Here is a 22,610-nt window from a genome sequence, read left to right as displayed (position 1 = left end):
ACATCGAAACAAACAGGTCAATGAGATCATTTCTGACAGAAACATAATGTAAGAAGGGAATATTGTGGCGAGAAGGGGTGCCCTGGATGGGCCAGAGACTCTTCTCTGAGAACAGGGCCTTGGAGGGCCCGAGAGGGTGGGAGACAACAAGGGCCAAGGCTGTGAGGGTGACGATGACGGAAGCAGCTTCACAAAGGATGAGAGAGGCTGGGGCGCTTTGATTCCCGGTAAACTAGTCAGCATATCACACATGCAGGAAGGGCACAAATGGGGAGCGCAGCATGTAGCTGCTGCTGGACCCCACCCGCGAAGGACCCCACCTGCTGGTGTCTGCCACCTGGCCACAGTGCCCAAGCCAACCTGGCCTGTAGTGAGCTTCATACGAGTGGAATTGGACCCTAAGAACATTCCTGTTCTCGTCTCCTTCCTGTGTTCTCCCGTGAGTGTCCCGTACAACCCCCACCAGACATTTCACTTCTGTGTCTCTGACACCAGCTGGGTGTCCTACAGTTTCACTCAAGTCTGACACCATTTACCTGGAGACACAGCTGAGTGCTCAGTCCCACAGGACTGCCCCCTTCAGATGCCAGTCACAAGCAGCAGGTCCTCAGGGTACTGGCACCTTCTGTCCAACTTGGCTACAAACCAGAGTTTCCCACGACCTCTCCGTCTTGGATTCGATTAATTTACTAGAGTGGCTCACAGAGGGCAGGGAAACGCTTACTTACGTTTACCAGTTTATTGTAAGAGGATATGATAAAGGGTACAGATGAACAGCCAGATAGAAGAGATGGATAAGGTGAGGTATGTGGGAAGGGCATGGAGCTTCCATACCCTGTCCAGGGTGACACTCTCCCCGCACCTCCGCATGTTCACCAACCTGGAAGCTCTCCGACCCCCATACTACTGGGATGTTATGGAGGCTTCCTTACATAGGCATGATGGACCATTAACTCCACTTCCAGCCCCTCTCTCCTCTCTGGAAGATGGGGGGCTGGGGTTGAAAATTGCAAGCTTCTAATCATGGCTGGTCTTCCTGATGACCATCCCCATCCAAAAGCCTCCCCGGAGTTGCCTCATTAGAACAAAAGATGGTCCTGGTACTCTTATCACTTAGGAATTTACAAGGGTTTCAATAGCTCTGTGCCAGGAACAGGGCAGAAACCAGTATGTGTATTTTCCATGATCTCATAGTCGGCCTCCTTTGAGCCTCAGCAGGCTTTGGAGTCGGACGTCTCAGGGGCTGTGCTGGTCAGCTTCACCACCAAGAGTGGTCCCACGTGTGAACGTACACATCCCTGCATCATTTTTCTGTGGATGGAAATTTGGGTTGTTCCACTTTGCAGCCGTTATAAATAATGATGCTGTGAACATTCTAGAACATTTCTTTTGGAAAACCCGTGTCCTTGGTTTTGGAGAGGTCAGTGGGTGTGCTTGTTCAGCAGTTTTCCTGAGCGGCCGTGCACTCGCTCTGACAGCAGGATGCACTCGGGTCGTCTGCACGTCCTCAACGGCGGTCTTTGTCACCTCGCGTTCTGGAGGCTCCGTGGTGGTGCCACACTACGGTTTTAATTCACGTTCCTTTGGTGTTGGCCACGGGCATTCCTTTTCTGTGACGGTGTGTGTCTTCTTAGTGCTTCCGCCACTTCTATGTGCCTCTTCCTTATTGAGCTGTAGGGCTTGTGCATTCTGGGTAAGAATTATTTATTGATGTCTGTGCGATCAATATCTTCTCCCTCAGTTTTGTCTTGTCACTCTCTTCACAGTGCCTTTTGATAAACAGAAATTTTATTTTATTTTTATTATTAAAGATTTTATTTATTTATTTGACAGAGCAAGAGAGCACAAGCAGGGGGAGCAGCAGGGGGAGAGGGAGAAGCAGAGTCCCCGCCGAGCAGGGAGCCCAACATGGGGCTTGATCCCAGGACCCTGGGCTCATGACCCGAGCCGAAGGCAGACGCCTAACCATCTGAGCCACCCAAGTGCCCTGATAAAAAGAAATTTTAAAATTTTAATATAGTCCAGGTTATCAACAACTTCCTTTACATTATCATCTTTTTCTATTCTTTTTAAAAAAGATTTATTTCATTTATTTTTAAAGATTGATTTATTTACTTGAGAGAGTGAGAGAGCACGTGCGAGTGGGGGGAGGGGCAGAGGGAGAGAATCTCAAGCAGACTATGTGCTGAGCGCAGAGCCTGATGCAGGGCTCCATCTCACCACCCTGAGATCATGACCTGAGCCGAAATCAAGAGTCAGAGGCTCAACCAACTACACCATCCCGGTGCCCCTCACCTTTTCTGTTCTTTTAAAGAACTCTTTGCCTGCCCCAAAGTCATAAAGATTTTGTAAAGATATCCTTGCATATTTGTTTAAAGCTTTGTTGTTTTACCTTTCATACTGGATCTGCAACCCACTGGTGTTGATTTTCGTGGATGGTGGGTGATGGGGGTCCTGTCATACTTTTTGTTTCCATGTGGACACCTAGTTGGCCCAGTGCCACATCAAGGCTCGGGGGCACACGCGGTGGGTCTATCTGTCTACTGAGACACAGCAGCACAGCCCCACGTGGGGTTGGAGCCCTGCAAGGTGAGAAGTTCGGAGGGTTTGGGGCAAGAGCTTTTCAACAGTTGCCCAGGCTGCCCTGGGAGAAGAGAATACAGAGCTTGAAGGGAGGCAGGGAGGCCAGCTCTGAGGCTGTGGGGAGGGAGCAGGGATGGAGGGAAGGGTCTTCCCTGAGGACATGCGAGGACTGAGCTCCACCCTGAGGCCCTCATTTCCTCCTCTCCCACCCGATCATGGAGGACCTCATGGTAGGGGGCAGTGGAGGGATGTCTGCTGTAAGATGAGGAAACCAGGCCAAGCTCTATAGCATCAGGATATGCTCCACAGAGATGTTACGTTGCGGGGGAGACCTGGGCCGGGGGAACAGATGGACAGATGGGCAGTCGGACACACATCCCATGGAGTGGGGAACAGAGGCCCAAGCAGGAAGAGGTGTGCAAGGAGAGAAGGCAGCCTGCTGTACCCCTGGGGGCCACCTGAGGGCACCAGGACTCCACTGGAAGCAGACAGAGCTCAGCCCTTCTGCCCTCCTTGCCCTGGTCTGGGAGGATGGATCCTTAGGGGATGCTGGACCCCCTTTCCTGAAGCCATGTAGTCCCCTTTGAGCCCTTGGCCTTGCAACAGTAAGCACTCAAAAATAAGAGAGTAAGAGCCAACTTTTAATGAGTACCTATTTATGCTAAGCAGTATGTTTTACACAGATTATGGGCTTTTAACTTTAAAAAAATAATTTTAGGGCGCCTGGGTGGCTCAGTTGGTTAAGCAACTGCCTTCGGCTCAGGTCATGATCCTGGAGTCCTGGGATCAAGTCCCACATCGGGCTCCCTGCTCAGCAGGGAGTCTGCTTCTCCCTCTGACCCTCCCCCCTCTCATGTGCTCTCTCTCTCTCTCATTCTCTCTCTCAAATAAATAAATTTAAAAAAATCTTAAAAAAAATAATTTTATTGAGGTATAATTTACGTACAATAAACTGCACATATTTGAGTGTGAAATTTGCTAAGTTTTGACATTTGTGATGCCCAGGAAGCCATCACCACAATCCGGAGAGTGAACATGCCCATCACCCCTAAAGGTTCCTGTGCCCTGGGTGATGCCTCCTTCCCCTACTCTCAAGCTAACCATCAGTCTGCATTTGGTCACTATAGTTAGGTGACATTGTCTAGAACTTCATGTAAATAGGATTATAAAGTATGTACTCATTTGTACAATGCAAAACAGTACAGCATGTCTGAGTTCTGTGACTCAGCATAACTTGAGATTCATCCATTATATTGTATATACCAATAGTTCTTTTTTTAAATAAGGATTTTATTTATTTATTTGAGAGAGAGAGAGAGCATGAGTGGGGAGAGGGGAAAAGGGAGAGGGGGAGAGAGAATCCTAAGCAGGCTCCATGCCCAGCACAAAGCCTGATGCAGGGCTCGATCTCACTGAGATCATGACCCGAGCTGAAACCAGGAGGCAGAGACTCAACCAACTGAGACACCCAGGCACCCCTCTTCTTTATATATATTAATACAGAGTATTTCATTGTTCGATATACCACACTTTGTTAATCCATTCACCTGCCAATGAACATTTGGTTTATATCTAGTTTGGGGCGATTATATATAAAGCTGCTGTGAACATTTGTGTTTAAGACTTTACATGGACATGTGCTTTCATTTTTCTTGGGTAAATACTTAGGGTGGAATGGCTGGATTATATGATAGGTATATGTTTAACTTTTAAGAAACTGCCAAACTGTTGTTTAATGTAGGTACAATTTTTCATTCCCATCAGAAATGTTTGAAGGTTCCAGTTGCTCCACATCCTTGTCAACACTTGGTATGATTGGTCTTTTTAACTTTAATTATTCCAATAGATACACAGTGGTGTCTCATTGTGAATTTAATTTTAATTCCCTTAATGACAAATGACGTTGAGAATCTTTTCATGTGTTTATTTGCCATCCATAGATCTTCATCTATGAAATGACTGATCAAATCTTTTGCCCATTTTCTTAATTGGGTTATTTGTTTTCTTATTGTTGAGTCTACAGAATTCTTTATATGTTCTGCATATAGGTTCTTTATCAGATATGTGATTTGAAAATATTTTCTCCTAGTCTATGGTTCATCTTTTTGTTTTCTTAACAATGTCTCTTGAAGAGCAGAGGCTCTTAATTTTGATGAATCCAATTTATCCATTTTTCTTTCATGGAATTTTTTTTTTTTTTTTTTTTTTTTTTTTGGTGTTGCAGCTAAGAAAACTGCCTAACCAAAGTTCACAAAGATTTTCTAAGTTTTCTGCAAAAAGGTTTATAGTTTTAGATTTTGCACTTAGGTCTATAATCCATTTTGAGTTATTTTGTGTATATGGTGTGAGGTAGAGATCCAAGTTATTTTATTTGCACGTGGATGTCCTGTTGTTCACACACTATTTGTTGAAAAGCCCTCTTTCTCCACTAAATTGTCTTTTCAACTTTGTTGAAAATCAACTGACCATACAGGTATGGTTGAGTCTATTTATAGAATTCTAGGTTAATAGTTTTGACTTTTAGTATTTTAAAGATGTTGTTCCACTGTTTCCTTGCATGCCTTGTTTCTTTTTTTTTAAGATTTTATTTATTTATTTGAGAGAGAGAGAGAGAGAGAGAGAGAGCATGAGGGGGGGAGGGGCAGAGGGAAAGGGAGGCAGGACCTGAGCCGAAGGCAGATGCTCAACCCACTGAGCCACCCAGGCGCCCTGCATGCTTTGTTGCTAACAAGAAATCTGCTGTAATTTTATTTTTGTTTCTCTATATATAACATGCCTTTTTTTTCTCTATCAGCTCTTAAAACTTTCTCTTTGATGCTGTTTTTGCAGGGAGGGGGTTAACAGCTTTATTGATATATAATTCACACAACATACAATTCACTTATTTAAATTAAATGGTTTTTTTTGTATAGCCACTGGGGTGTGTAATCATCACCATAATCCAGTTTAGAACATTTTCATCATCCCACAAGGGAACCCTGTGCCCACAACTGTTGCCCCCTATTCCCCTCAACATCCACCCCAGCCCCCGGCAACCACTAATCTACTTTCTTTTTTTTTTTTTAAAGATTTTATTTATTTATTTGACAGAGAGACAGCGAGAGAGGGAACACAAGCAGGGGGAGTGGGAGAGGGAGAAGCAGGCCTCCCGCTGAGCAGGGAGCCCGATGCGGGGCTCGATCCCAGGACCCTGGGATCATGAACTGAGCCGAAGGCAGATGCCCAATGACTGAGCCACCCAGGCGCCCCACTAATCTACTTTCTATCAATTTGCCTATTGTGGGGCTTGATTGTATACTGACTGTGTGACTCTCAAGCCTTGAGATGCATCAGATGATCAGAGCTGCAGATCAAGCTGACAGAGTGCCCCTTCTGGATTCCAGCCTGTGTAAAGGCCTTGCCTCGGGCTCCGCAACAGAAGGGAACAAACAGGGTTCTATTATGGTGTTCCTGGGCCTGGGGTACTTTTGCCTTTGTGGGCCCCTTCCTCCCTTAAAAAATGATTGAAAATTGGGGCGCCTGGGTGGCTCAGTCGTTAAGCGTCTGCCTTCGGCTCAGGTCATGATCCCAGGGTCCTGGGATCGAGCCCCGCATCGGGCTCCCTGCTCGGCGGGAAGCCTGCTTCTCCCTCTCCCCCTCCCCCTGCTTGTGTTCCCTCTCTCGCTGTCTCTCTGTCAAATAAATAAATAAAATCTTAAAAAAAAAAAAAAGACTAAAAATTATACTTGAAAAAAAATTGCCTATTGCGGACATTTCACGTAAATAGGATCACATAATACATGGCTTTTTGTGACTGACTTGTTCACTCAGCATAATATTTTCAAGGTTCACTCATGTAGCAGGTATCAGTGCTTCACTCCTTTCTATCGCCAAATAATATCCCATTGTATGGATATAGCTCATTTTATTTATCTATTTATCACTTGATGGACATTGGGTTATTTCCACTTCTTGGCTATTATGAATACTGTTGCAAGAACATTTGTGCACAAATTTTTGTGTGGACATGTTTTAATTTCTCTTGGGTGTGGAACTAGGAGTGGAATTGCTGGATCAATTGAGGGACTTCCAGACGGTTTTCTAAAATGGCTGCACCATTTTACATTCTTATCAACAATGTAAAAGTGTTCTAATTTCCCCACAAGTTCACTAACACCTCTTACTATCTGTACTTTTTTTAATTTTAATTTTATTTTATTATTATTTTTTAGGTAATTGCTACATCCAATGTGGGGTTCAAACTCATGACCCTGAGAGATCAAGAGCCACATGCTCCAACTGAGCCAGCCAGGCGCCCCTCTGTGTTTTTAATTGTAGCTATTCTAGTGGGTATGAAGTGGTATCTCATTGTGGTTTTGATTTAAATTTCCATGATGACTAATGATGTTGCTTCTTTTCAGGTGCTTATTGGCCATTTATATATCTTTGGAGAAATGTCTGTTCTGATTTTTCACCCATTTTTTTTTAGTTGGGTTATTGAGTTGAGAGTTATTTATATACTTTAAATATATATATAGATATAGATAAAACACCTATCAAATATATTTATATATTATACATATGTTATGCAATGTTTTTCTCCTATGTCTTTCACTTTTTTTTGATAATGTACTTTGAGGCATTTTTAAATTTTTATGAAGTTCAATTTACTTTTTTTTCTTTTGTCACTTATGCTTTTAGTATCATATCTGTAAAGGCTTTGCCTTCATCGCCCAAGATCATTTTCTTCTAAAAATTTTATAAAAGTTTTAGCTTTTCCTTTTTTTTAAATTTTATTTATTTATTTGAGAGAGAGCAAGAATAAGGACGAGAGGCAGAGGGAGAGGGAGAAGCAGACCCCCCCACTGAGAGGGAGCCCGACATGGGGCTCGATCCCAGAACTCTGGGATCATGACCTGAGCCGAAGGTGGACACTTAACCAACCGAGCCATCCAGGTGCCCCAAAAGTTTTAGCTCTTCCATTTATGTGTAGCATCTATCTTGAGTTAATTTTTGTGTATGGTGTGAGGAAAGATGTGGATAATCAGATGTCCCAACATTTGTTGAAATGATTATTCTTTCCCCCATTGGACTGTCCTGGCATTCTTGTTGAAAATCAATTGACTGTAAATATGAGGGCCTATTTGTGAACTCTCAATTCTATTCCACCAATCACTATGTCTAACCTCAACCTCATACTAGTGCCACACTGTCTTGATTACTGTAGCTTTGCAATGAGTTTTGAAATCAGGAAGTTTGAGTCCTCCAGCTTTGCTCTTCTTTTTCAAGACTGTTTTGGATATTCTGAGTTGCTTGAATTTCCATATTAAATTTTTTAAAGATTTTATTTATTTGATAGAGAGAGAGAGAGTACAAGCAGGGGGAGCAGCAGAGGGAGAGGGAGAAGCAGGCTCCCTGTGGAGCAGGAAGCCTGTTGTGGGGCTTGATCCCAGGACTCTGGGATCATGACCAGAGTCAAAGGCAGTCGCTTAACCGACTGAGCCACCCAGGCGCTCCTCCATATGAATTTTAGAGGCAGCTTGTCAGTTTCTGCAAAAATCTTAGCTGGAATTCCGATAGAGATTGCATTGAACCTAAGGATCAATTTGGGAAGTATTAACATCTTAACGATATTTAATCTTCTGATCCATGAACATGGGATATCTTTTCATTTATTGATTTTTTAAATATCAATCTTGTACCCTGAATCCTTGTTTAATCCATTTATTAGTTTTAATAGTTTTTTTAGTGGATTTCTTGGGATTCTTTATATATAGGGTCATGTCATTTGAACATAGACAGTTTTACTTCTTCCTTTCCAATCTGGGTGACTTTTATTTCATTTCCTTACCTAATTAGCCTAACTAGAACTCCCTACACTGCTGGACAGAAGTGGCAAGAGCAGACACCATTGTTTTATCCCTGTATTGTAGCAATTTGATTATGTGGTTCCTTGATGTAGTTTTCTTCAAACTTTTTTTTTTTTTACAAGATGTTATTTATTTATTTGACAGAGAGAGAGCACAAGCAGGGGGAGTGGCAGGCAGAGGGAGAGGGAGAAGCAGGCTCCCCTGGGATCATGACCTGAGCCTTCTGGGACTCCAATTACATGTATACTAAGCCACTTCAAGTTGTCCCACAGCTAACTAATGCTCTTTTGTCTTTCCTTCTTTTCCAGTTTTTAAATGTTTCAATTTGAATAGTTTTTATTGTTATATTTGCAGTATTTTAGCTTCTTGAACACATGAAGTGTGACTATCACAACCGTTTTAATGTCCTTGTCTACTAATTCTATTATTTGTGACATTTCTAGGGTTCCTTCCAATTGATTGATTTTTCTCCTATTATGAGTCATATTTTCCCTGCTTCTTTGTATTCCTGGTAATTTTTTACTGGCTGCCAGTCATCATGAATTTTAATGTGTTGGGTGCTGGATATTTCTGTGTTCCTATAAATATTCTTGGGCTTTGTTCTGGGGCGCAGTTGAGTTACTTGGAGACAGTCTGATCCTTTGGGGTCTTGTTCATAAGCTTCGTTAGGCAACACCAGAGCAGCACTTACCGTAGGGCTAATTATCCCTCACTACTGGGACAGGTCCTTCTGAATACTCTACCATGTGCCCTATGAATTATAGGCTTTTCCAGTGTGGCTAGAGCTGACCCTGTGTGAACTCAAAGGATTTTTCTAATTTTTTTCTGGTGGTTCTTTTCCTGGCCTTGAGGAGTTTCTCTCAGCATGTTCTAATCAGCCTTGAGGGAGACCCTCTGCAACTCTCCATAGTTCTCTCTCTGGCACCTCTTTTCTTGCTGACCCTAGCTGCACTGGTTCTCCACCACTGCCCACAGAAGTCTGCTAACCTGCAGAAGTCTGCTAACCTGGACACCATCTTCTGGCAGTCAGCTGGGGCAATACAGGGCTCACTTCATTTCTTCCCCACTTCTCAGGGGCCACTGTCTTTCAAGCCTGCTATTTCATATATCTTGTCCAGTTTTTTAGTTGTTTTAGGCAGGAGGGTAAATCTGGTCCCTGCCACTCCATCTGTGGTGGAAGCAATTGTTTCTATGCAGGTTATTTATTTTATTTAATTCCTTCAACCACACAGCACCAGAGATAAGTAGTATTATTAATCCTATTTTACATTTGAGATTTTGTGACTTGCCCAAGGTCACACAACTAAGTGACAGCAGAAATAAAATTCAGCCCCAGTCTGTGCTAGAAGCCTTCCCTGAACCACTCCTGTGCTGACAAGACCTTGAGGGGGTGCCCAACACAGGAGCCCTACGCGAAGATTGTGGATGTAGGGTGTATGTCTGTGGCCTTCCCAAACACAGAGCAAACTGAAGGAAGTTCAGAGACATGGGAGAGAAGGTCTGAGTCTGTATGTCTTTGTGGGAAAGGCCCTGGCCACCCCTGAGGGGGTTCTCTATCTGTGTCCAACTCAGTCTGTATCTCTGACCACGGGATTGTGTGTCTCTGGCTCTGCATGTTTGTCCTCCTCAATTATCTGCCTAGGTGGAGCTGATTTCTAGGTGGCACAATTCCTGGAAGCCCAGAGGCAGGTGCTGCTCTGGGAATAGCTGGTAACTGCTTCGCTCCCCGTTCCCTTCTCCAAACTTCCCCCGATGCCACAACGCAAGCCTGAGGGGACTGTGCACCCCAGACTCCAGTGGATGGCAGCCAAGAAACCCACAGCCTGGTCACACATGCACTCACAGTCGCAGCCACACGCCCTGCAGTTACAGCTGCCAGCTCTAAGCACTTCTTGGGGACTGGAACATTCCAGCACTATCTCATTCACTCCACACAACCCTCCCAAGTTCCAGGCTGGGGTGGCCCAGACATTCCCCAGGGTTCTGGGCTTCATGCTGGGTGTGTAGGTCTCCCCACCCAGGAAGACGCTGCCTCGCTGCATTTGGGCAAGAGGTCAAATTTGAGGCTGAGGATGAGGCTCACGGCTCGGGGGGGGTTTCATTTGAGGAAGCCCACTGGTCCTCAGGCTCCACCCTCCCAGCTCTCTGTGCCTGTACACCAAGGAGGTCCCCGTATGTCCATCTGGGGAGGGTCCCCTGTGTACCCTAGTGCCAGGGATCAGCCACATACACACGGGAGGATCAGCCTAGACACCTGAAGCTTAGTTTCTGCCCTCCAGAGGGGTAGGTATTTGCCCCTGTGACTTCTGGAAAGTCAACAACAGCCTCCTGCCACCAATCTACTTGGTAACAGTAAGCTCTGGTATTTTAGTCCTTTGGGGTTACTATAACAAAATACCATAGACTGGGTGGCTTATCAACAACAGAAACGTATTTCTCACAGTTCTGGAGGAAGTCCGAGATCAGGGTGCCAACAGGGTCTGATTTTAATGAGGGCCCTCTTCCAGCTTGTGGATTGCCACCCTCTCAGTCTTGTTACCTGGCAGAGAGTGAGTGCAAGTTCATATGCCCGTGTCCCTTTTATAAAGACACCAATCCCATCCCATTACAGAGGGCACTACCCATGTGACCTAATCACCTCCGAAAGGCCCCATTTCCTAATGCCATCACCTTGGGGGATAGGTTTCCACATATGAATGGGAGGGAGAGTCGGTCAGTCTAGAGCACCTGGTCTCTGCTCAGGAAAAGTCTGACCGAAGATTTCCAGCTCTAAGTGGGCAGACTGGTCAGTTCAGATTCTGGGTGGTGACTCATACCTCTTAATTTTGCAAACCAAATCCCTAGAGACACATTGATGGAGCTTTTTCTCTTTTCCTAAAGCTGAACAGGAGAGGAGGAAATTGCTTGTTGACACCACCGGATGATGGCCAGTTCTACCCAGCATTTCATTCAAAGACCGTCTCTGGATGTGGAAAAAGCAGCTCAGCCAGAGCTTACAGAACACCTTCTTGACCCTTGCTGCTAGGGGAGCTGAGGTCCATGGCACCGCAAGAACAATGAGAGGGGAGGGTCAGGAACCCAGTCAGCCCCCAGCTCCTCTGGGTGTATCTGACAAAAGCAGTGGTCAGCTCGTAAGTTGGGGGGTGAGAGTGGGAGCTGGGGGAGGGCAGTGCTGCCTCCCTACCCCCAGGGGCTGCTGACCTCTCCCTCACTGTGTTCAACAGGGCAAGGGGTGCTGGGGGGACCTAAAGTGAGGGGAGGGGTAGAGCTGGAGAAGCCCTCCTTCCCACCAGCCTCTGTCTGGTTGGGACAAGCAACTGCAGGAAGGTTCCCCTCTCCCGGCCCACTATGTGGGTAAGGATGAGAGGGCAGGGGGTGGGATGTTCCTGCTGGTTCAGGTGTGTGCACCTCCCTTACAGTAAGGTCAGGGGTTGATGAGGGCCAGGCATAGGGCTTCAGCCTTCCAACACTGACCTTCTACTCCTTGCTGAGCTCCTTTCTCCCCACACAGGCATTGGGACTCCTCACTCACAGAGGAGGCCCAGGAGGTAAGCCCAAAGCTACCAGGTGGGTGTCAGGGTCAGGGGGGACACCAGGAGGAGACACATTTGAGGCAGCAGCAGACAGGTACTTTTTGGTAACCATGGTTACCAGGCTGCAGACAGAGTTGATGCACCCCACTCAGGGTGCAGGGCAGTGTGGCCCAGGAGTTTCACAGTGCCAGGGCCAGCTGAGGCCAGGCCCACCCACAGTGGGGGTACTATGGCTCTCAGCAGGTAGCATCTCTCACACCTGTCCTTGTTGGAAACCTGGAGCCTGTGACTCCCCAACCCCATGCTCTGATCCGGGGTGCCCTATCAGTTACTGCCACAGAAATGACCCCCAGCTGTCCTGGATCCCTCAGGGACAGACCCAGACTGTGGCTCGTCAGCACCACGGCAGGGCCCTGGGCCTGTCCCTGCACCCATCCAGTTGGGGCTTGCTAGGAAACTGCTTCCAGGTCAAAGTCAGGCCAATCCACTCTCTGCTTATGACAATAGTTGCAGGGACTATTTCTGGGGTTACTCTCACCAAGAGTCCAGTCCTCACCCCCACCTAACCTCTTCCACAATTCCATTCTCAGGAAGGCAGGTGGGGGCAACTGGTGACCGGGTACATTAGTTGTTTATTGCTATTGTTATTTAACTTTTACAACTTATATTGTCGTTGTTGTTATTTTACAACTTACTGTTATTTATTGCTGCCTAACAAATTAACCTACAGTTTAGCAGCTTAAAATGACAAAACGTTGCTTATCTCACACAGTTTCTGAGAGATAGAAATCCAGGAGCTGCTCACCTGGGTGGTTCTGGCTCCGGATCTCTCTTGAAGTTGTTGTCAAGATGTTGACAGTGGTTGGGATCTCATCTGAAGGCTCAAGGAGTTGGAGAATCTACTTCCAAACTCACTCTCCCTCAGGTCCACACTGTTGGCCTCTCCATAGTAGAGACAGCTGGCCTCTCCCAGAGTGAATGATGTGACAGAAAAAGACACAGCAAGACGTACTTGCAAACTAACATTAAAGAGACATCACATCACTTCTACAGGGCCCAATCGGTCGTGAGGGCCAACCTCAGCACATTTACGAAGCTGCAAACCAGAGGGGGATCACTGGTGGCCTTCTAAGAAGCTGTCGACCCCAGGGCCTGTTTTCTTGACCATGGCACATCCCAGGATGGAAATAGTCCCCAGCGCTCTAGGGAGCAGAGACAGAGCACAGCTGTGGGACACTTTAGGTTCAGCTTCCTGCTCTGGAAAGCTTGCCAGGTGATGGGAGGAGGCTGCGGAGGCCTGGAGATAATCAGGGAACCACTGGAGCTTTGGTCGGGGAGCTAAGGCCTCACCTCTCACAAACCAGGGCTCCAAACAGCCCAGCCCTCCCCCCACTCTGAATTTCCAATTGACCGCAGTTTCATGGGCCGACTTTTGTCACCATAGGGACCGATTCTTTCTCCAAATTTCTAACACCCATGATTTGCTGTCATTGTTCAGTCCCCAAGCCCTGGCCCCACAGGCAGATGGGACACAGACACACAGGGATCCCATACCCACAGAGGCAGGCAGTTCTGCTGACCATGCACATGAATTTAGCAAACATTTATTGGCTCTTGGTCTTTGCCAGGAACTGGGCTGGAAGGAGACCCCAGACACTGAACGAGACTCCACCTCCCGGTGGAGGGGAAATGATCAGGAGGCCTTGTAGCCTCCTCCCCAGGAGGAGGTCCTGATTCCTCCCCCACCCCTACCACATAGCCTTGACAGGAGAAGGTGCTTCATCTATTATTCAGCAGGAAGTGTCTGTAAGACAAAAGCCAAGATAAAAATAGCTGGGTGGGTGGCTACAAGATCAGGGACAGGGAAATAACCAGGAGCCCATCTTGGGGCAGTGAAGGGGAGGGGCGGAGCAGGAAATGGGTGGAAGAGTGGGGAGGGTAGAAAGGAGAACCCCTGGTGTGAGGGGGTTACTCCCACGTTTAGGCCAGAAATCTCCCCACTGAGGTCTGTAGGAAAGCACTTGAGGGGGTCCACTAGACTGGGTGTGGGGGGAGGTGGGGTTCCTTCCACAGCTGGAGACAAGGATGCTGTTTGTTTGTTTGTTTTAAGATTTTATTTATTTGACAGAGAGAGCAAGAGAGCACAAGCAGGGGGAACAGAAGAGGGAGAGGGAGAAGCAGGTTCCCCCACTGAGCAGGGAGAGGGTTGAGGGACTCTGGGATCATGACCCGAGCCGAATGCAGACGATTAACCATCTGAGCCACCCAGACGCTGAGGATGCTGTTCTGAAGACCCAGGTGCCCTCAGCTGCTAAAAAGGGGCAGCCTGGGGAGAAGGCCAGCTTCAGCCTGAGCTGTGCTTCCTCAGACCTCCCTAATCTAAGCAAAAACGACGCCCTTCTCAGCCAGGGGCGCTGTGGTGGCTCAGTTGGTTGAGCGGTTAAGCATCTGACTTTAGCTCAGTTCATGATCTCAGGGTCCTGGGATGAAGCACCCCCACCTCCACCCCATGAGCCCTGAGTCAGGAGTCTGCTTGTCCCTCTGGCCCTCCTCTCTCACACACACACACACACACACACGTGTGCACGCGCTCTCTCTCTCAAATAAATAAAATAAAATCTTTTAAAAAAAAGACACCCCTCTCAGCCACAAAAAACAATGGAATCTTGCCATTTATGACAACATGGATAGACCTAGAAGGTATTATGCTAAGTGAAATAATTCAGACAGAAAAAAATAAATACCATATGTTTCACTTATATGTGGAATCTATAAAACAAGACAAGCAAACAAACAAAAAATACTCTTGGGGTGCCTGGCTGACTTAGTTGGTGGAGCATACAACTCTTGATCTCGGGGTTGTGAGTTCGAGTCCCATCCTGGGTGTAGAGATTACTTAAAAATAAAATCTTAAAAAAAAAGTACTCCTAAATACATAGAACAAACTGGTGGTTCTCAGAGGAAAGGTGGATGGGGGATGGGTGAAACAGGCAAAGGGGATTAGAAGGTACAAACTTCCATGTATATAATAAATAAATCACAAAGATGAAAAGTACAGAATAGGGAATATGGGCAATAATCCTGTACCCTGACAGATGGCGACCACTCTTATGGTGGTGAGCACGGTCTAAGGTATGCAATTGTCGAATCAGTGTGTTGTGCACCTGAAATTAATGTAACACTGTATATCAACTATACTTCAAAAACCCTTCCCAAACCTCCTGACTCCGTCTTTCATTCAGTTAATCAGGTCAGTATGAATCCAACTGTTCCGAGCAGGTGCTGGGGACAAAGTGAGTGACAGACATGGCCTTAGCCTCTGGAGCCCACGGAGCCTGGGGTGGCTGCCTCCAGTGGGAAAGTGGGGAAAGAATTCCAGCGGGGAGGTTGAGTTCAAAGGGACAGACAGCAGGAGGGAGCTTGCCTGTCTGAGGAACTGTGTGTGGTCCCCCACAGGGCCTGAGAGGTCCTTGATGGGTCCTCATTCCAAAGCTCCCTTTGGCAAGTGTTGAGATTACCAGAAATAAGAAGTAAAATGTGGCATGGGAGTGGGGGTGGGAAGGACAGGAAGTAAGGCAGGGAGGGAATGGGAGCCCAGGGATCTGGTCTAGAGTTATCACTGCCCTGTCATGGGAGGAGGGAGAGCATGATGGCCCAAGTTCCAGGTGATTTCCCCAGGTGGCCCTTTTTCCTTTAGCCACACAGGCAGGGAGGTCCCTCTTTTTCCTGCAGGACGTGTGGGCCCCAGCTTTGTACAGACCCTAAACACCCCCCTACCCACCCCCCCAGGCTTCACATCCCAAAGCACACCCCCCCAGCTTCTGCACTGAGGCCCTGAGCAGCTCCCCTTTCCCAACCAAGCTGAGCTTCTAGCTTCAGCAATAGACCCTGTGCTAGTCTCCTGCCCAAGAGGGTTTCCCAGGCATGATCAACAATTCCTCCCCCACATTACTGCTGATGCCACAGCTCTGAAGAAAGAAGACCTTCCTTCAGAGTTCCCCTGGGCTCCCCCAGGGCCAGGATCACAGAGTGTGTCTATGTCCAAGGATACAGTACCTGGCCCATGTGGTTGCCACCATCGAGGACCACTGACCCAGGCCCTTGAGTCTTGGGGTGATGGGCAAGGAAACCAGAGGGCAGGGGGTGACTTGCTTGGTGGGGATCTGGAGGTCCCTGCAGGAGAGCCCAGGTGAATCCTGCCTGTGACACAGCCATGGAAGCCACTGGAGAAGAAGCAGGCTAACCTCTAGCAGTGACTCACCCTCTTTCTCCTTGATGGGCCCTGGCCAGGCAGGCGGCCGGCAACCATCTGATGAATTCAGCTGCAGTTGGGAAATGAGTCTTGGCTCAGCCTCAGATGGGCTCAGGATGAGACACTCCAGTCTCAGCTTGTATGACTCAGATCACCCCCTCATTGCAACTGGAGTCCAGTGCCCAGCAGCAGCTCAGGGAGACCTGGGACCGCAGGACGGTGACTCCAGGGCTGATGTCCAATGCTGCTCAGCAGTACTGCCCAGGACTGTAGGGCTGCCACACAGCGGGTGCTCAGAACAGAGGCATGGGCAGGACCACCCTCCAATCTTTCCCCACCAGGGGGGAGACCTCCCCTCCCAGGGCACACAGCAGGACTGGACTCTGGTAGGAGAGTTACCACCACCCCCCCCAAATCTTGGCACTAAGTGCTCTTGGCCAGTCTTGCCCCAGTTCCCTGTCCTCAGGACTCAGTCACCCTCTCCTGCTGGCACTCATCTCCTGACCAGACACTGGCCTGGGGCAGGCTCAGTCCAGGCAGCTTTGTGTTGAACCATGAGAATAAAGTAGGAAGCGGACCAAGCCAGAACTGAAGCCTCAGGGCATGATCACCTCTCGCCATGCCCAGTGGCCCAGGACAAGAGTGTGACAATGTCTTCACCTTCCAAGGTCCACAGGAGTGGGAGTGGGATAAGGTACCTTAAAAAACAAACAAAAATCCTTGCCCAGTGATGCCACCGGACTGGTTTCCAACATTGGGATACGTTGTGGGAAATGTGATGACTGTCACTTTCCTGAGTGGCTTCCCACATCGCCCACACTTCCAGGAGGGTGGCTGGCTACTGCACAGAGGCAGGTCCACCGACCAAGCCCTGGGCTAGAGGACCGGCCGGCACGAGGTACAGAGCCTGGGGAAGGGCCACCCGCAGGCCCACCCCAGAAGTCCAGCACAACGCAACCAGCAGAGCCCCCCACCCCCACCCCCCACCCCAGAACTAAAGGCTGAAAGAAACGCCAGACTAGAGTCTTCACAAAGACAAAAAAATATCAAAACTCTCTCGACGTGGCCTCTGGAAACAAATATTCTCTGGTACACTCAGCAAAGGCCACGGCCCTAGAACGGGGTGCAGCCTCCCTTACAGTCTGAGGGTCGAGGCCTCACCGCAGCCACGGCCTCCATGGCGCGCCCCGGTTCTGCAGCCCCGCCCTAGGGGCGTTGGGGGGCGCCCCAGTCAGGCCTGGAGGGAGCCGCAACGCGAAGGCAGACCCAGGGCGCAGCAGGGGTAAGGGGCGGTCGAATGCCAGGAGCGGCGGGCAACCGGCGTAGAGCTCGGGCGCCCGGGCCTCCGCAGCGGGGGACGGTGGAGCCGGGCGGCGCGACGGCCCCAGCTGGCCCAGGCAGGCGGCCAGGTGGCCAAGCAGGCGAGAACGCACGTCGGCCGGGACGCCCTCGCAGCCGGCCAAGAAGCGATTCACCTCCGCTAGACACTCATTGAAGCCGGCGCGGTACTTGCCCAGGACGGCGGGGTCAGCGCTGAGCGCGGCTGCGGGGGCGACAGGGGACAGGCGGTCGGTTCCCGCTGGGGTGGTCTTGTGCGCCCCCCGGTCACCCCCCCCACGTCGCTGCTGCCCGCGCCTCACCTGTCACCTGCACACGTCGCAGGCTCTGCAGGTGCCTCACGGTCATCTCCAGGATGTCTGCTTTCTCCAGCTTCGAATGGCGGGAACTCTGGGGGTAGCGCGGGTGGAGGAGGCTTGCAACCCATTAGTGCGCCAAGACTGCGAGCTCCGCACCTCCGCCCCTCGACCTCACCTCCCGACCCCGACTTACATCCTTCCTGAAGGCGTCCAGGATGAGGGTCTTGAGCTGCGCGAGGCTTTCGTTGATGCGCGCTCGGCGCCGCTTCTCCATGACCGGCTTGGAGGACTGTGGGTCGGGCTGTGGCTGAGTCCTGCATCCGTCCGTCCCACCCCACGCCTCCCAACCCACGCCCCGCCAGGTCCCCACCTTTCGGTGCTCCGCCGCGCTTCGGGGCTTATTCGGGGTTCTGCTGGCGCTGGCCGGCGCTCCTGCCAGCGGCGAGGCTCTCGGCTTCCCTGGGGTGTCTGCAGGCATGGTGCGCCCCCGCGCCTCCGGAGCCAGGCGGACTGCGCCGCCGGGGGCTGGCGGGCGCGTGGCGTCCCCTGTTCTTCTCAATCAGGTCCCAGGCTGCAGGCCCGCGCGAAGAGTTGCCAGCCGCTCGGCTATTTAAGGCAGCGCGGCCGCAGGGTGTGTGAACCCCGCTCGGCATTCTTTCCCACACTCTCGCCAGCCAATGAGAGGCTGCGCTCCGCCCGCCCGCCCCCCCCCCCCCGCGCCCCGGGCCCTGCGCTGGGCCGCCCACCCCCGGCTGCCACCCCCGCCAAATGTCAGTCACGCCTAGGCTCCCTGCCCACCAACCCGGCCCGCGACAAAGGCAAGCAGAGGCGCCCTGCCCGCGCCCGCCTCCAGCTACGCCGGGACGAAGCGGGAAAATCGCCGGGCCCCCTCCTCTGCGGCCGCGTCCCGAGCTCTGCGCCGGGACGGGGCCTCTTTGGACTGCCCGGGGCAGCGCATCTCCCGGGCTGGGCGCGAGGCTCCCATTCAGACCCAACGGGGCCCGGGGTGGAGATGGGGCGCAGAGTTCGCGGCGGGCGGCGCGGGAAATCTGAAAGGAGAAGTCGCGAGGGGGAATTGGGTCAGGCGCCCCTGGGGAGTAGGCGAGGCTTGGCCCACGTGCCTCTTCCGTTTTCCTCCGCAATCGCGGGTCCCCGCTCGGGGCCAAGGGTCTCTGCACAGCCTCATCTGACCTGCCGCGGGCTCGGCCTCTCAGGACCCCCACCACCTGCACACCTACTCAAGGCCTATTACACAGTGGACGTGGAACACCAGCCTCTGGGCAGGAGAGAGGTCGGGTGGCTGAAGTCTTGAGGCGGGCAGGGTGGCGTCACAGGACAACTAAATTACGGCATAGAACGATGAGGGTGATATTGCAGGACAGGTAGAGCGATGTCACGGGTCAGGCAGAAAGATGTCACGCAACAGAATGTAAGGGTATCACTGGCCAGGCTTGCAATGCCACCAGATAATCAGAGGTGACGTCTCAGGGTAAAGGGCAGTGATGATACAAGCCAGATGAGGTGATGTCATGGAGCTGCAGATATCACACTCTTCTAGATCACACAATAGTGGGCTAAGCACCAGCAAAGTAGGGCTCACAAAAAATGAGCAGCAATTGTTAAAATCTGTTTATTTTGAAGTGGCACAGCGGGAGAAACAGGACTATATTATTTTCCTGTTCGATATTGTTTTCATTTTGAATTATGTCACAGGGCCATAGTCTTTTGAGTACTCGGGGTCCCCAGTCCACTGTGGCCTGGCAGCAGTGTGACATCCATCCCATAGACATTTCCGGAGGCCCACTGTGGGCCTGGCCAGCTGCTGGAGCTGGGGAAGCCCCTCCCGGGGCTTCTAATCAGGGGCTGGGGGAGATGGCAAGCAAAAATAATCATTCTGTTATAAGTGATAGAAATGGGTGGGCTGCTGGGGGAGAGGAAACCCTTCTTTTGACGGGGCGTCCGGAAGTCTTCTCTGCGGTGGGATCTTCTGGGGAGAAGGCAGCTCTGCAAGGCCCCAGGGAGAGGGAATGGCATCCCCAGGGTGGCAAAGGGGCCATGGGGGCCGAGGGAGGTGGGGAAGGGGCAGGCAGAGGCACAGGGACCTGGAGGCTCCTGACCCCAGGAGTGGTCTGGGAGAGCCTTGCGGGGGCTTTTCTGAGCAATGAAGTGAGCCGAATGGCGAGCCTCGATGGGTCAGCTCAACTGCTGTGGGTCTACATAGTGGGTGTCCACGGCTGGCCCCTGTCCCAATCAGTACCCATTTCCGGGTCCCACTCTGGCCCCCACCAGAGGCCTTCTTTCCTTTCTGAGGCTGATTCTAGTGTAGTGTCAAGCTAAGTCCCCGCCTGCCGTCCACCGATGCCGCCCCCCGCCCTCCGTCTGCCTCTGGCGCCGGGGCGGGGCAGGGGGCAGCTCAGGTCCTCCCCACCACACAACCGCTTCTGCACAGGCACCTAGATGAGGCTACCCATTTTTCCCCTTTCCCGCCTGGAGGAGCGTGCGGGGGAGTGGAGGGGCCTTGGAAAGCAGCTGGGGTCAGGAAGGAATCTGAGGAGGGGCCACTGCTAGCACAAAGAGCCCTGGGAGCGCCGATTGGTCCAGTGCAGGGGCAGCTGGAACCAGTCCTGCTGTCCAGGAGGGCGCGGAGATTGCAGAGGACAGAAGCCCGCGAGCGCCCCCAGTGGCCACTGGAGACTCCTCCTCCTCTTGGGAGTTGTCAGGTGCGGCTGGGCTCTGGGCGGCCCCCAGCCTTGCGCGCAGGTCAGACAGGCAGAGGTTCAGACGGGACGGAGAGGCCTGAGGAACGACGTTCTTGCTATCCTTTTCCTCACTAGCTGTTAGGTGGGATGACTTACCTTCCTGTACCTGCTTCCGCACCTGTAGAGTGGGTCATCTATTTATCCCAGGATTATTGGGAAGATAAATGAGATCTATTCTGAAGGTACCCAGCATGTAGTGAGAACTGGGTACGTGTCAGCTACCTTGTTGTTACTGCCTCAGGGAAGCGGGTGGGATAGAACTGAACAGAGGGGAGACTGAGGCAGGGAGGAGATGCGTGTACTCAGCTTCATCATATGCCCCATAGTGCTCTCCACACTTTGAGCACCCCCTAGGCTCATCCTCAGAGGCCTGCCAGAAAGGAAAGGATGCTCCCCATCCAGGGTCTCCAGGGGCCTGTGTCTTGGCCTTCCCAGCCTCAGTCCCAGCAAGGAGCCCTCCAGAGGCCAGAGCAAGGTACGCTTTCCCAATATTGTAATCACCTACACCCCCACTGTGTCTTTCCCGCAGGGCCACACCCCCACGGTCTGTATGGTCATGTCCCTCTGGGCCCTTGTCCCTCAAACTGTCTCTGTAAGGAAGCACAAACTGGCCCCATGGACAGGCCACGAGGAGAGATCCCGTGGAAAGGCCTTGTGTGGGCGTTGCAGCCAGCGGCCCAGTGGTCTCAGCTGCCAAACGCATTAGTGAAATGCCTCCAAATGACCCTAACCTGAAGTTGCTGTCGCCACTCATTTCACATCTTCCCAGCTGCCCCTGCATGCTCTGTTCCAGTTCTGGATTCACAGAGTAGGACAGTTGTTTACTATGACGTTTGTTACATAGCAGTAGTAACTGGAATAGCTGGGATGGACCAAGCCCTGGACCCAGGGACAGTGGCCTTTTCCTCCCACCCACCCCTTCTTCCCAGTCCTTTTTCCTTATTTTCTTTTTTTTTTTCCCAAAGATTTTATTTGTTTATTTGACAGAGAGAGACACAGCGAGAGAGGGAACACAAGCAGGGAGAGTGGGAGAGGGAGAAGCAGGCCTCCCACCGAGCAGGGAGCCCTATGGGGGGCTCGATCCCAGGACCCTGGGATCATGACCTGAGCCGAAGGCAGACACTTAACGGACTGAGCCACGCAGGCGCTCCTTTCCTTATTTTCTTTAGCATTTACAAATGTTCAGTGGCTTTGAACAGTGGCTTTCCATCTGATGAGATGCTTCTTGGGAGCCATCAAAGGCCTGTCTGTCTTCCTGGACCCAGGCCCGAGTGGGCCAAGCCCCAGAAGGCTGATGGTCCAGGGGGCATCTGCAGGGTCCACTGATGGCCATTGTGGGGGGAGCAAAGCAGGAAAGTCAGTGGGGGAGTTTGTGAGGAAAGACAGAGGTATCTTCTAGGCCAGACATGGGGCTCTAGCCTTGTGGGGGTGGAGGTCTCACATCTGGCCACTGAAACAGCATTCCACGTGACAACATGCAACCCACGTCCTTGAGGGCTTGTGAAGTGCTATTTGTGCACACCCCACCCCCCAACCTCTGACATGGGGATGCCAACTGCATTTACACCCTGGCCCTCACATTCCTCTGGCACATAGATTCCAGTACATCAGGGACACCATAGACCACCACCCGCCCCTGTCCCCCCATGCACCCTTCTTAGAGTCTGCTCCCACCTCTCCTGCCAAGAGGCATCAGCCCATCGACTCAGGCAGCTGGGACCAGAGCTGTCAAGTGACCAGGCTAGAACCGTTGTAGGTTCTCTCCTGCAAAGTGGCAGCTGGGGGCTAAGTCTTTCATCAGTGTTTGCTGGAATCCAGCAAATGACAAAGGCCAGGGCTGATGGAAACCAGGATGCAAGATAGCGACAAGGTAATCAAATGCCCAGGACCCAGGTAGAGGCCAGGAGCACAGCTTGCTGATGTTGAGGTTTGAGGTTCCAGGACAGTCCTCATCCTCCGTGGCCAAGAGGGTGTCTTCCACCCTTATAGGCTATGGA

General features: G+C 50.9%; 1 protein-coding gene across 3 annotated transcripts; it reads right to left on the bottom strand.

Annotated features, from left to right (window-relative positions):
* Positions 1 to 13,553: 13,553 nt before the first annotated feature.
* Positions 13,554 to 18,504, bottom strand: HES4 (hes family bHLH transcription factor 4). 3 transcript variants are annotated; one of them, XM_032395855.1, is made up of 5 exons: positions 18,225 to 18,504; positions 18,048 to 18,143; positions 17,858 to 17,945; positions 16,227 to 17,760; positions 13,554 to 13,769 (listed from the first exon to the last, which is right to left on the bottom strand). In XM_032395855.1, the coding sequence occupies exons 1-4, from the start codon at positions 18,330 to 18,332 to the stop codon at positions 17,375 to 17,377; spliced, it is 678 nt and encodes a 225-aa protein (XP_032251746.1). In that variant the 5' UTR covers positions 18,333 to 18,504; the 3' UTR covers positions 13,554 to 13,769; positions 16,227 to 17,374. The 3 variants fall into 3 exon arrangements, with proteins under 3 accessions (XP_032251746.1, XP_032251728.1, XP_032251737.1); XM_032395837.1 differs by having other exon boundaries at positions 18,048 to 18,504; XM_032395846.1 differs by lacking the exon at positions 13,554 to 13,769 and having other exon boundaries at positions 14,952 to 17,760; positions 18,048 to 18,504.
* Between the last annotated feature and the right edge of the window lie 4,106 nt (positions 18,505 to 22,610).

The sequence above is a fragment of the Phoca vitulina genome, unplaced genomic scaffold (assembly GCF_004348235.1).
Source record: "Phoca vitulina isolate PV1807 unplaced genomic scaffold, GSC_HSeal_1.0 scaffold2, whole genome shotgun sequence".
NCBI classification, from domain to species: Eukaryota; Metazoa; Chordata; class Mammalia; order Carnivora; family Phocidae; genus Phoca; species Phoca vitulina.
The sequence above is the reverse complement of the archived record's forward strand: the minus strand, read 5'-3'. Positions and strand labels throughout refer to the sequence as shown.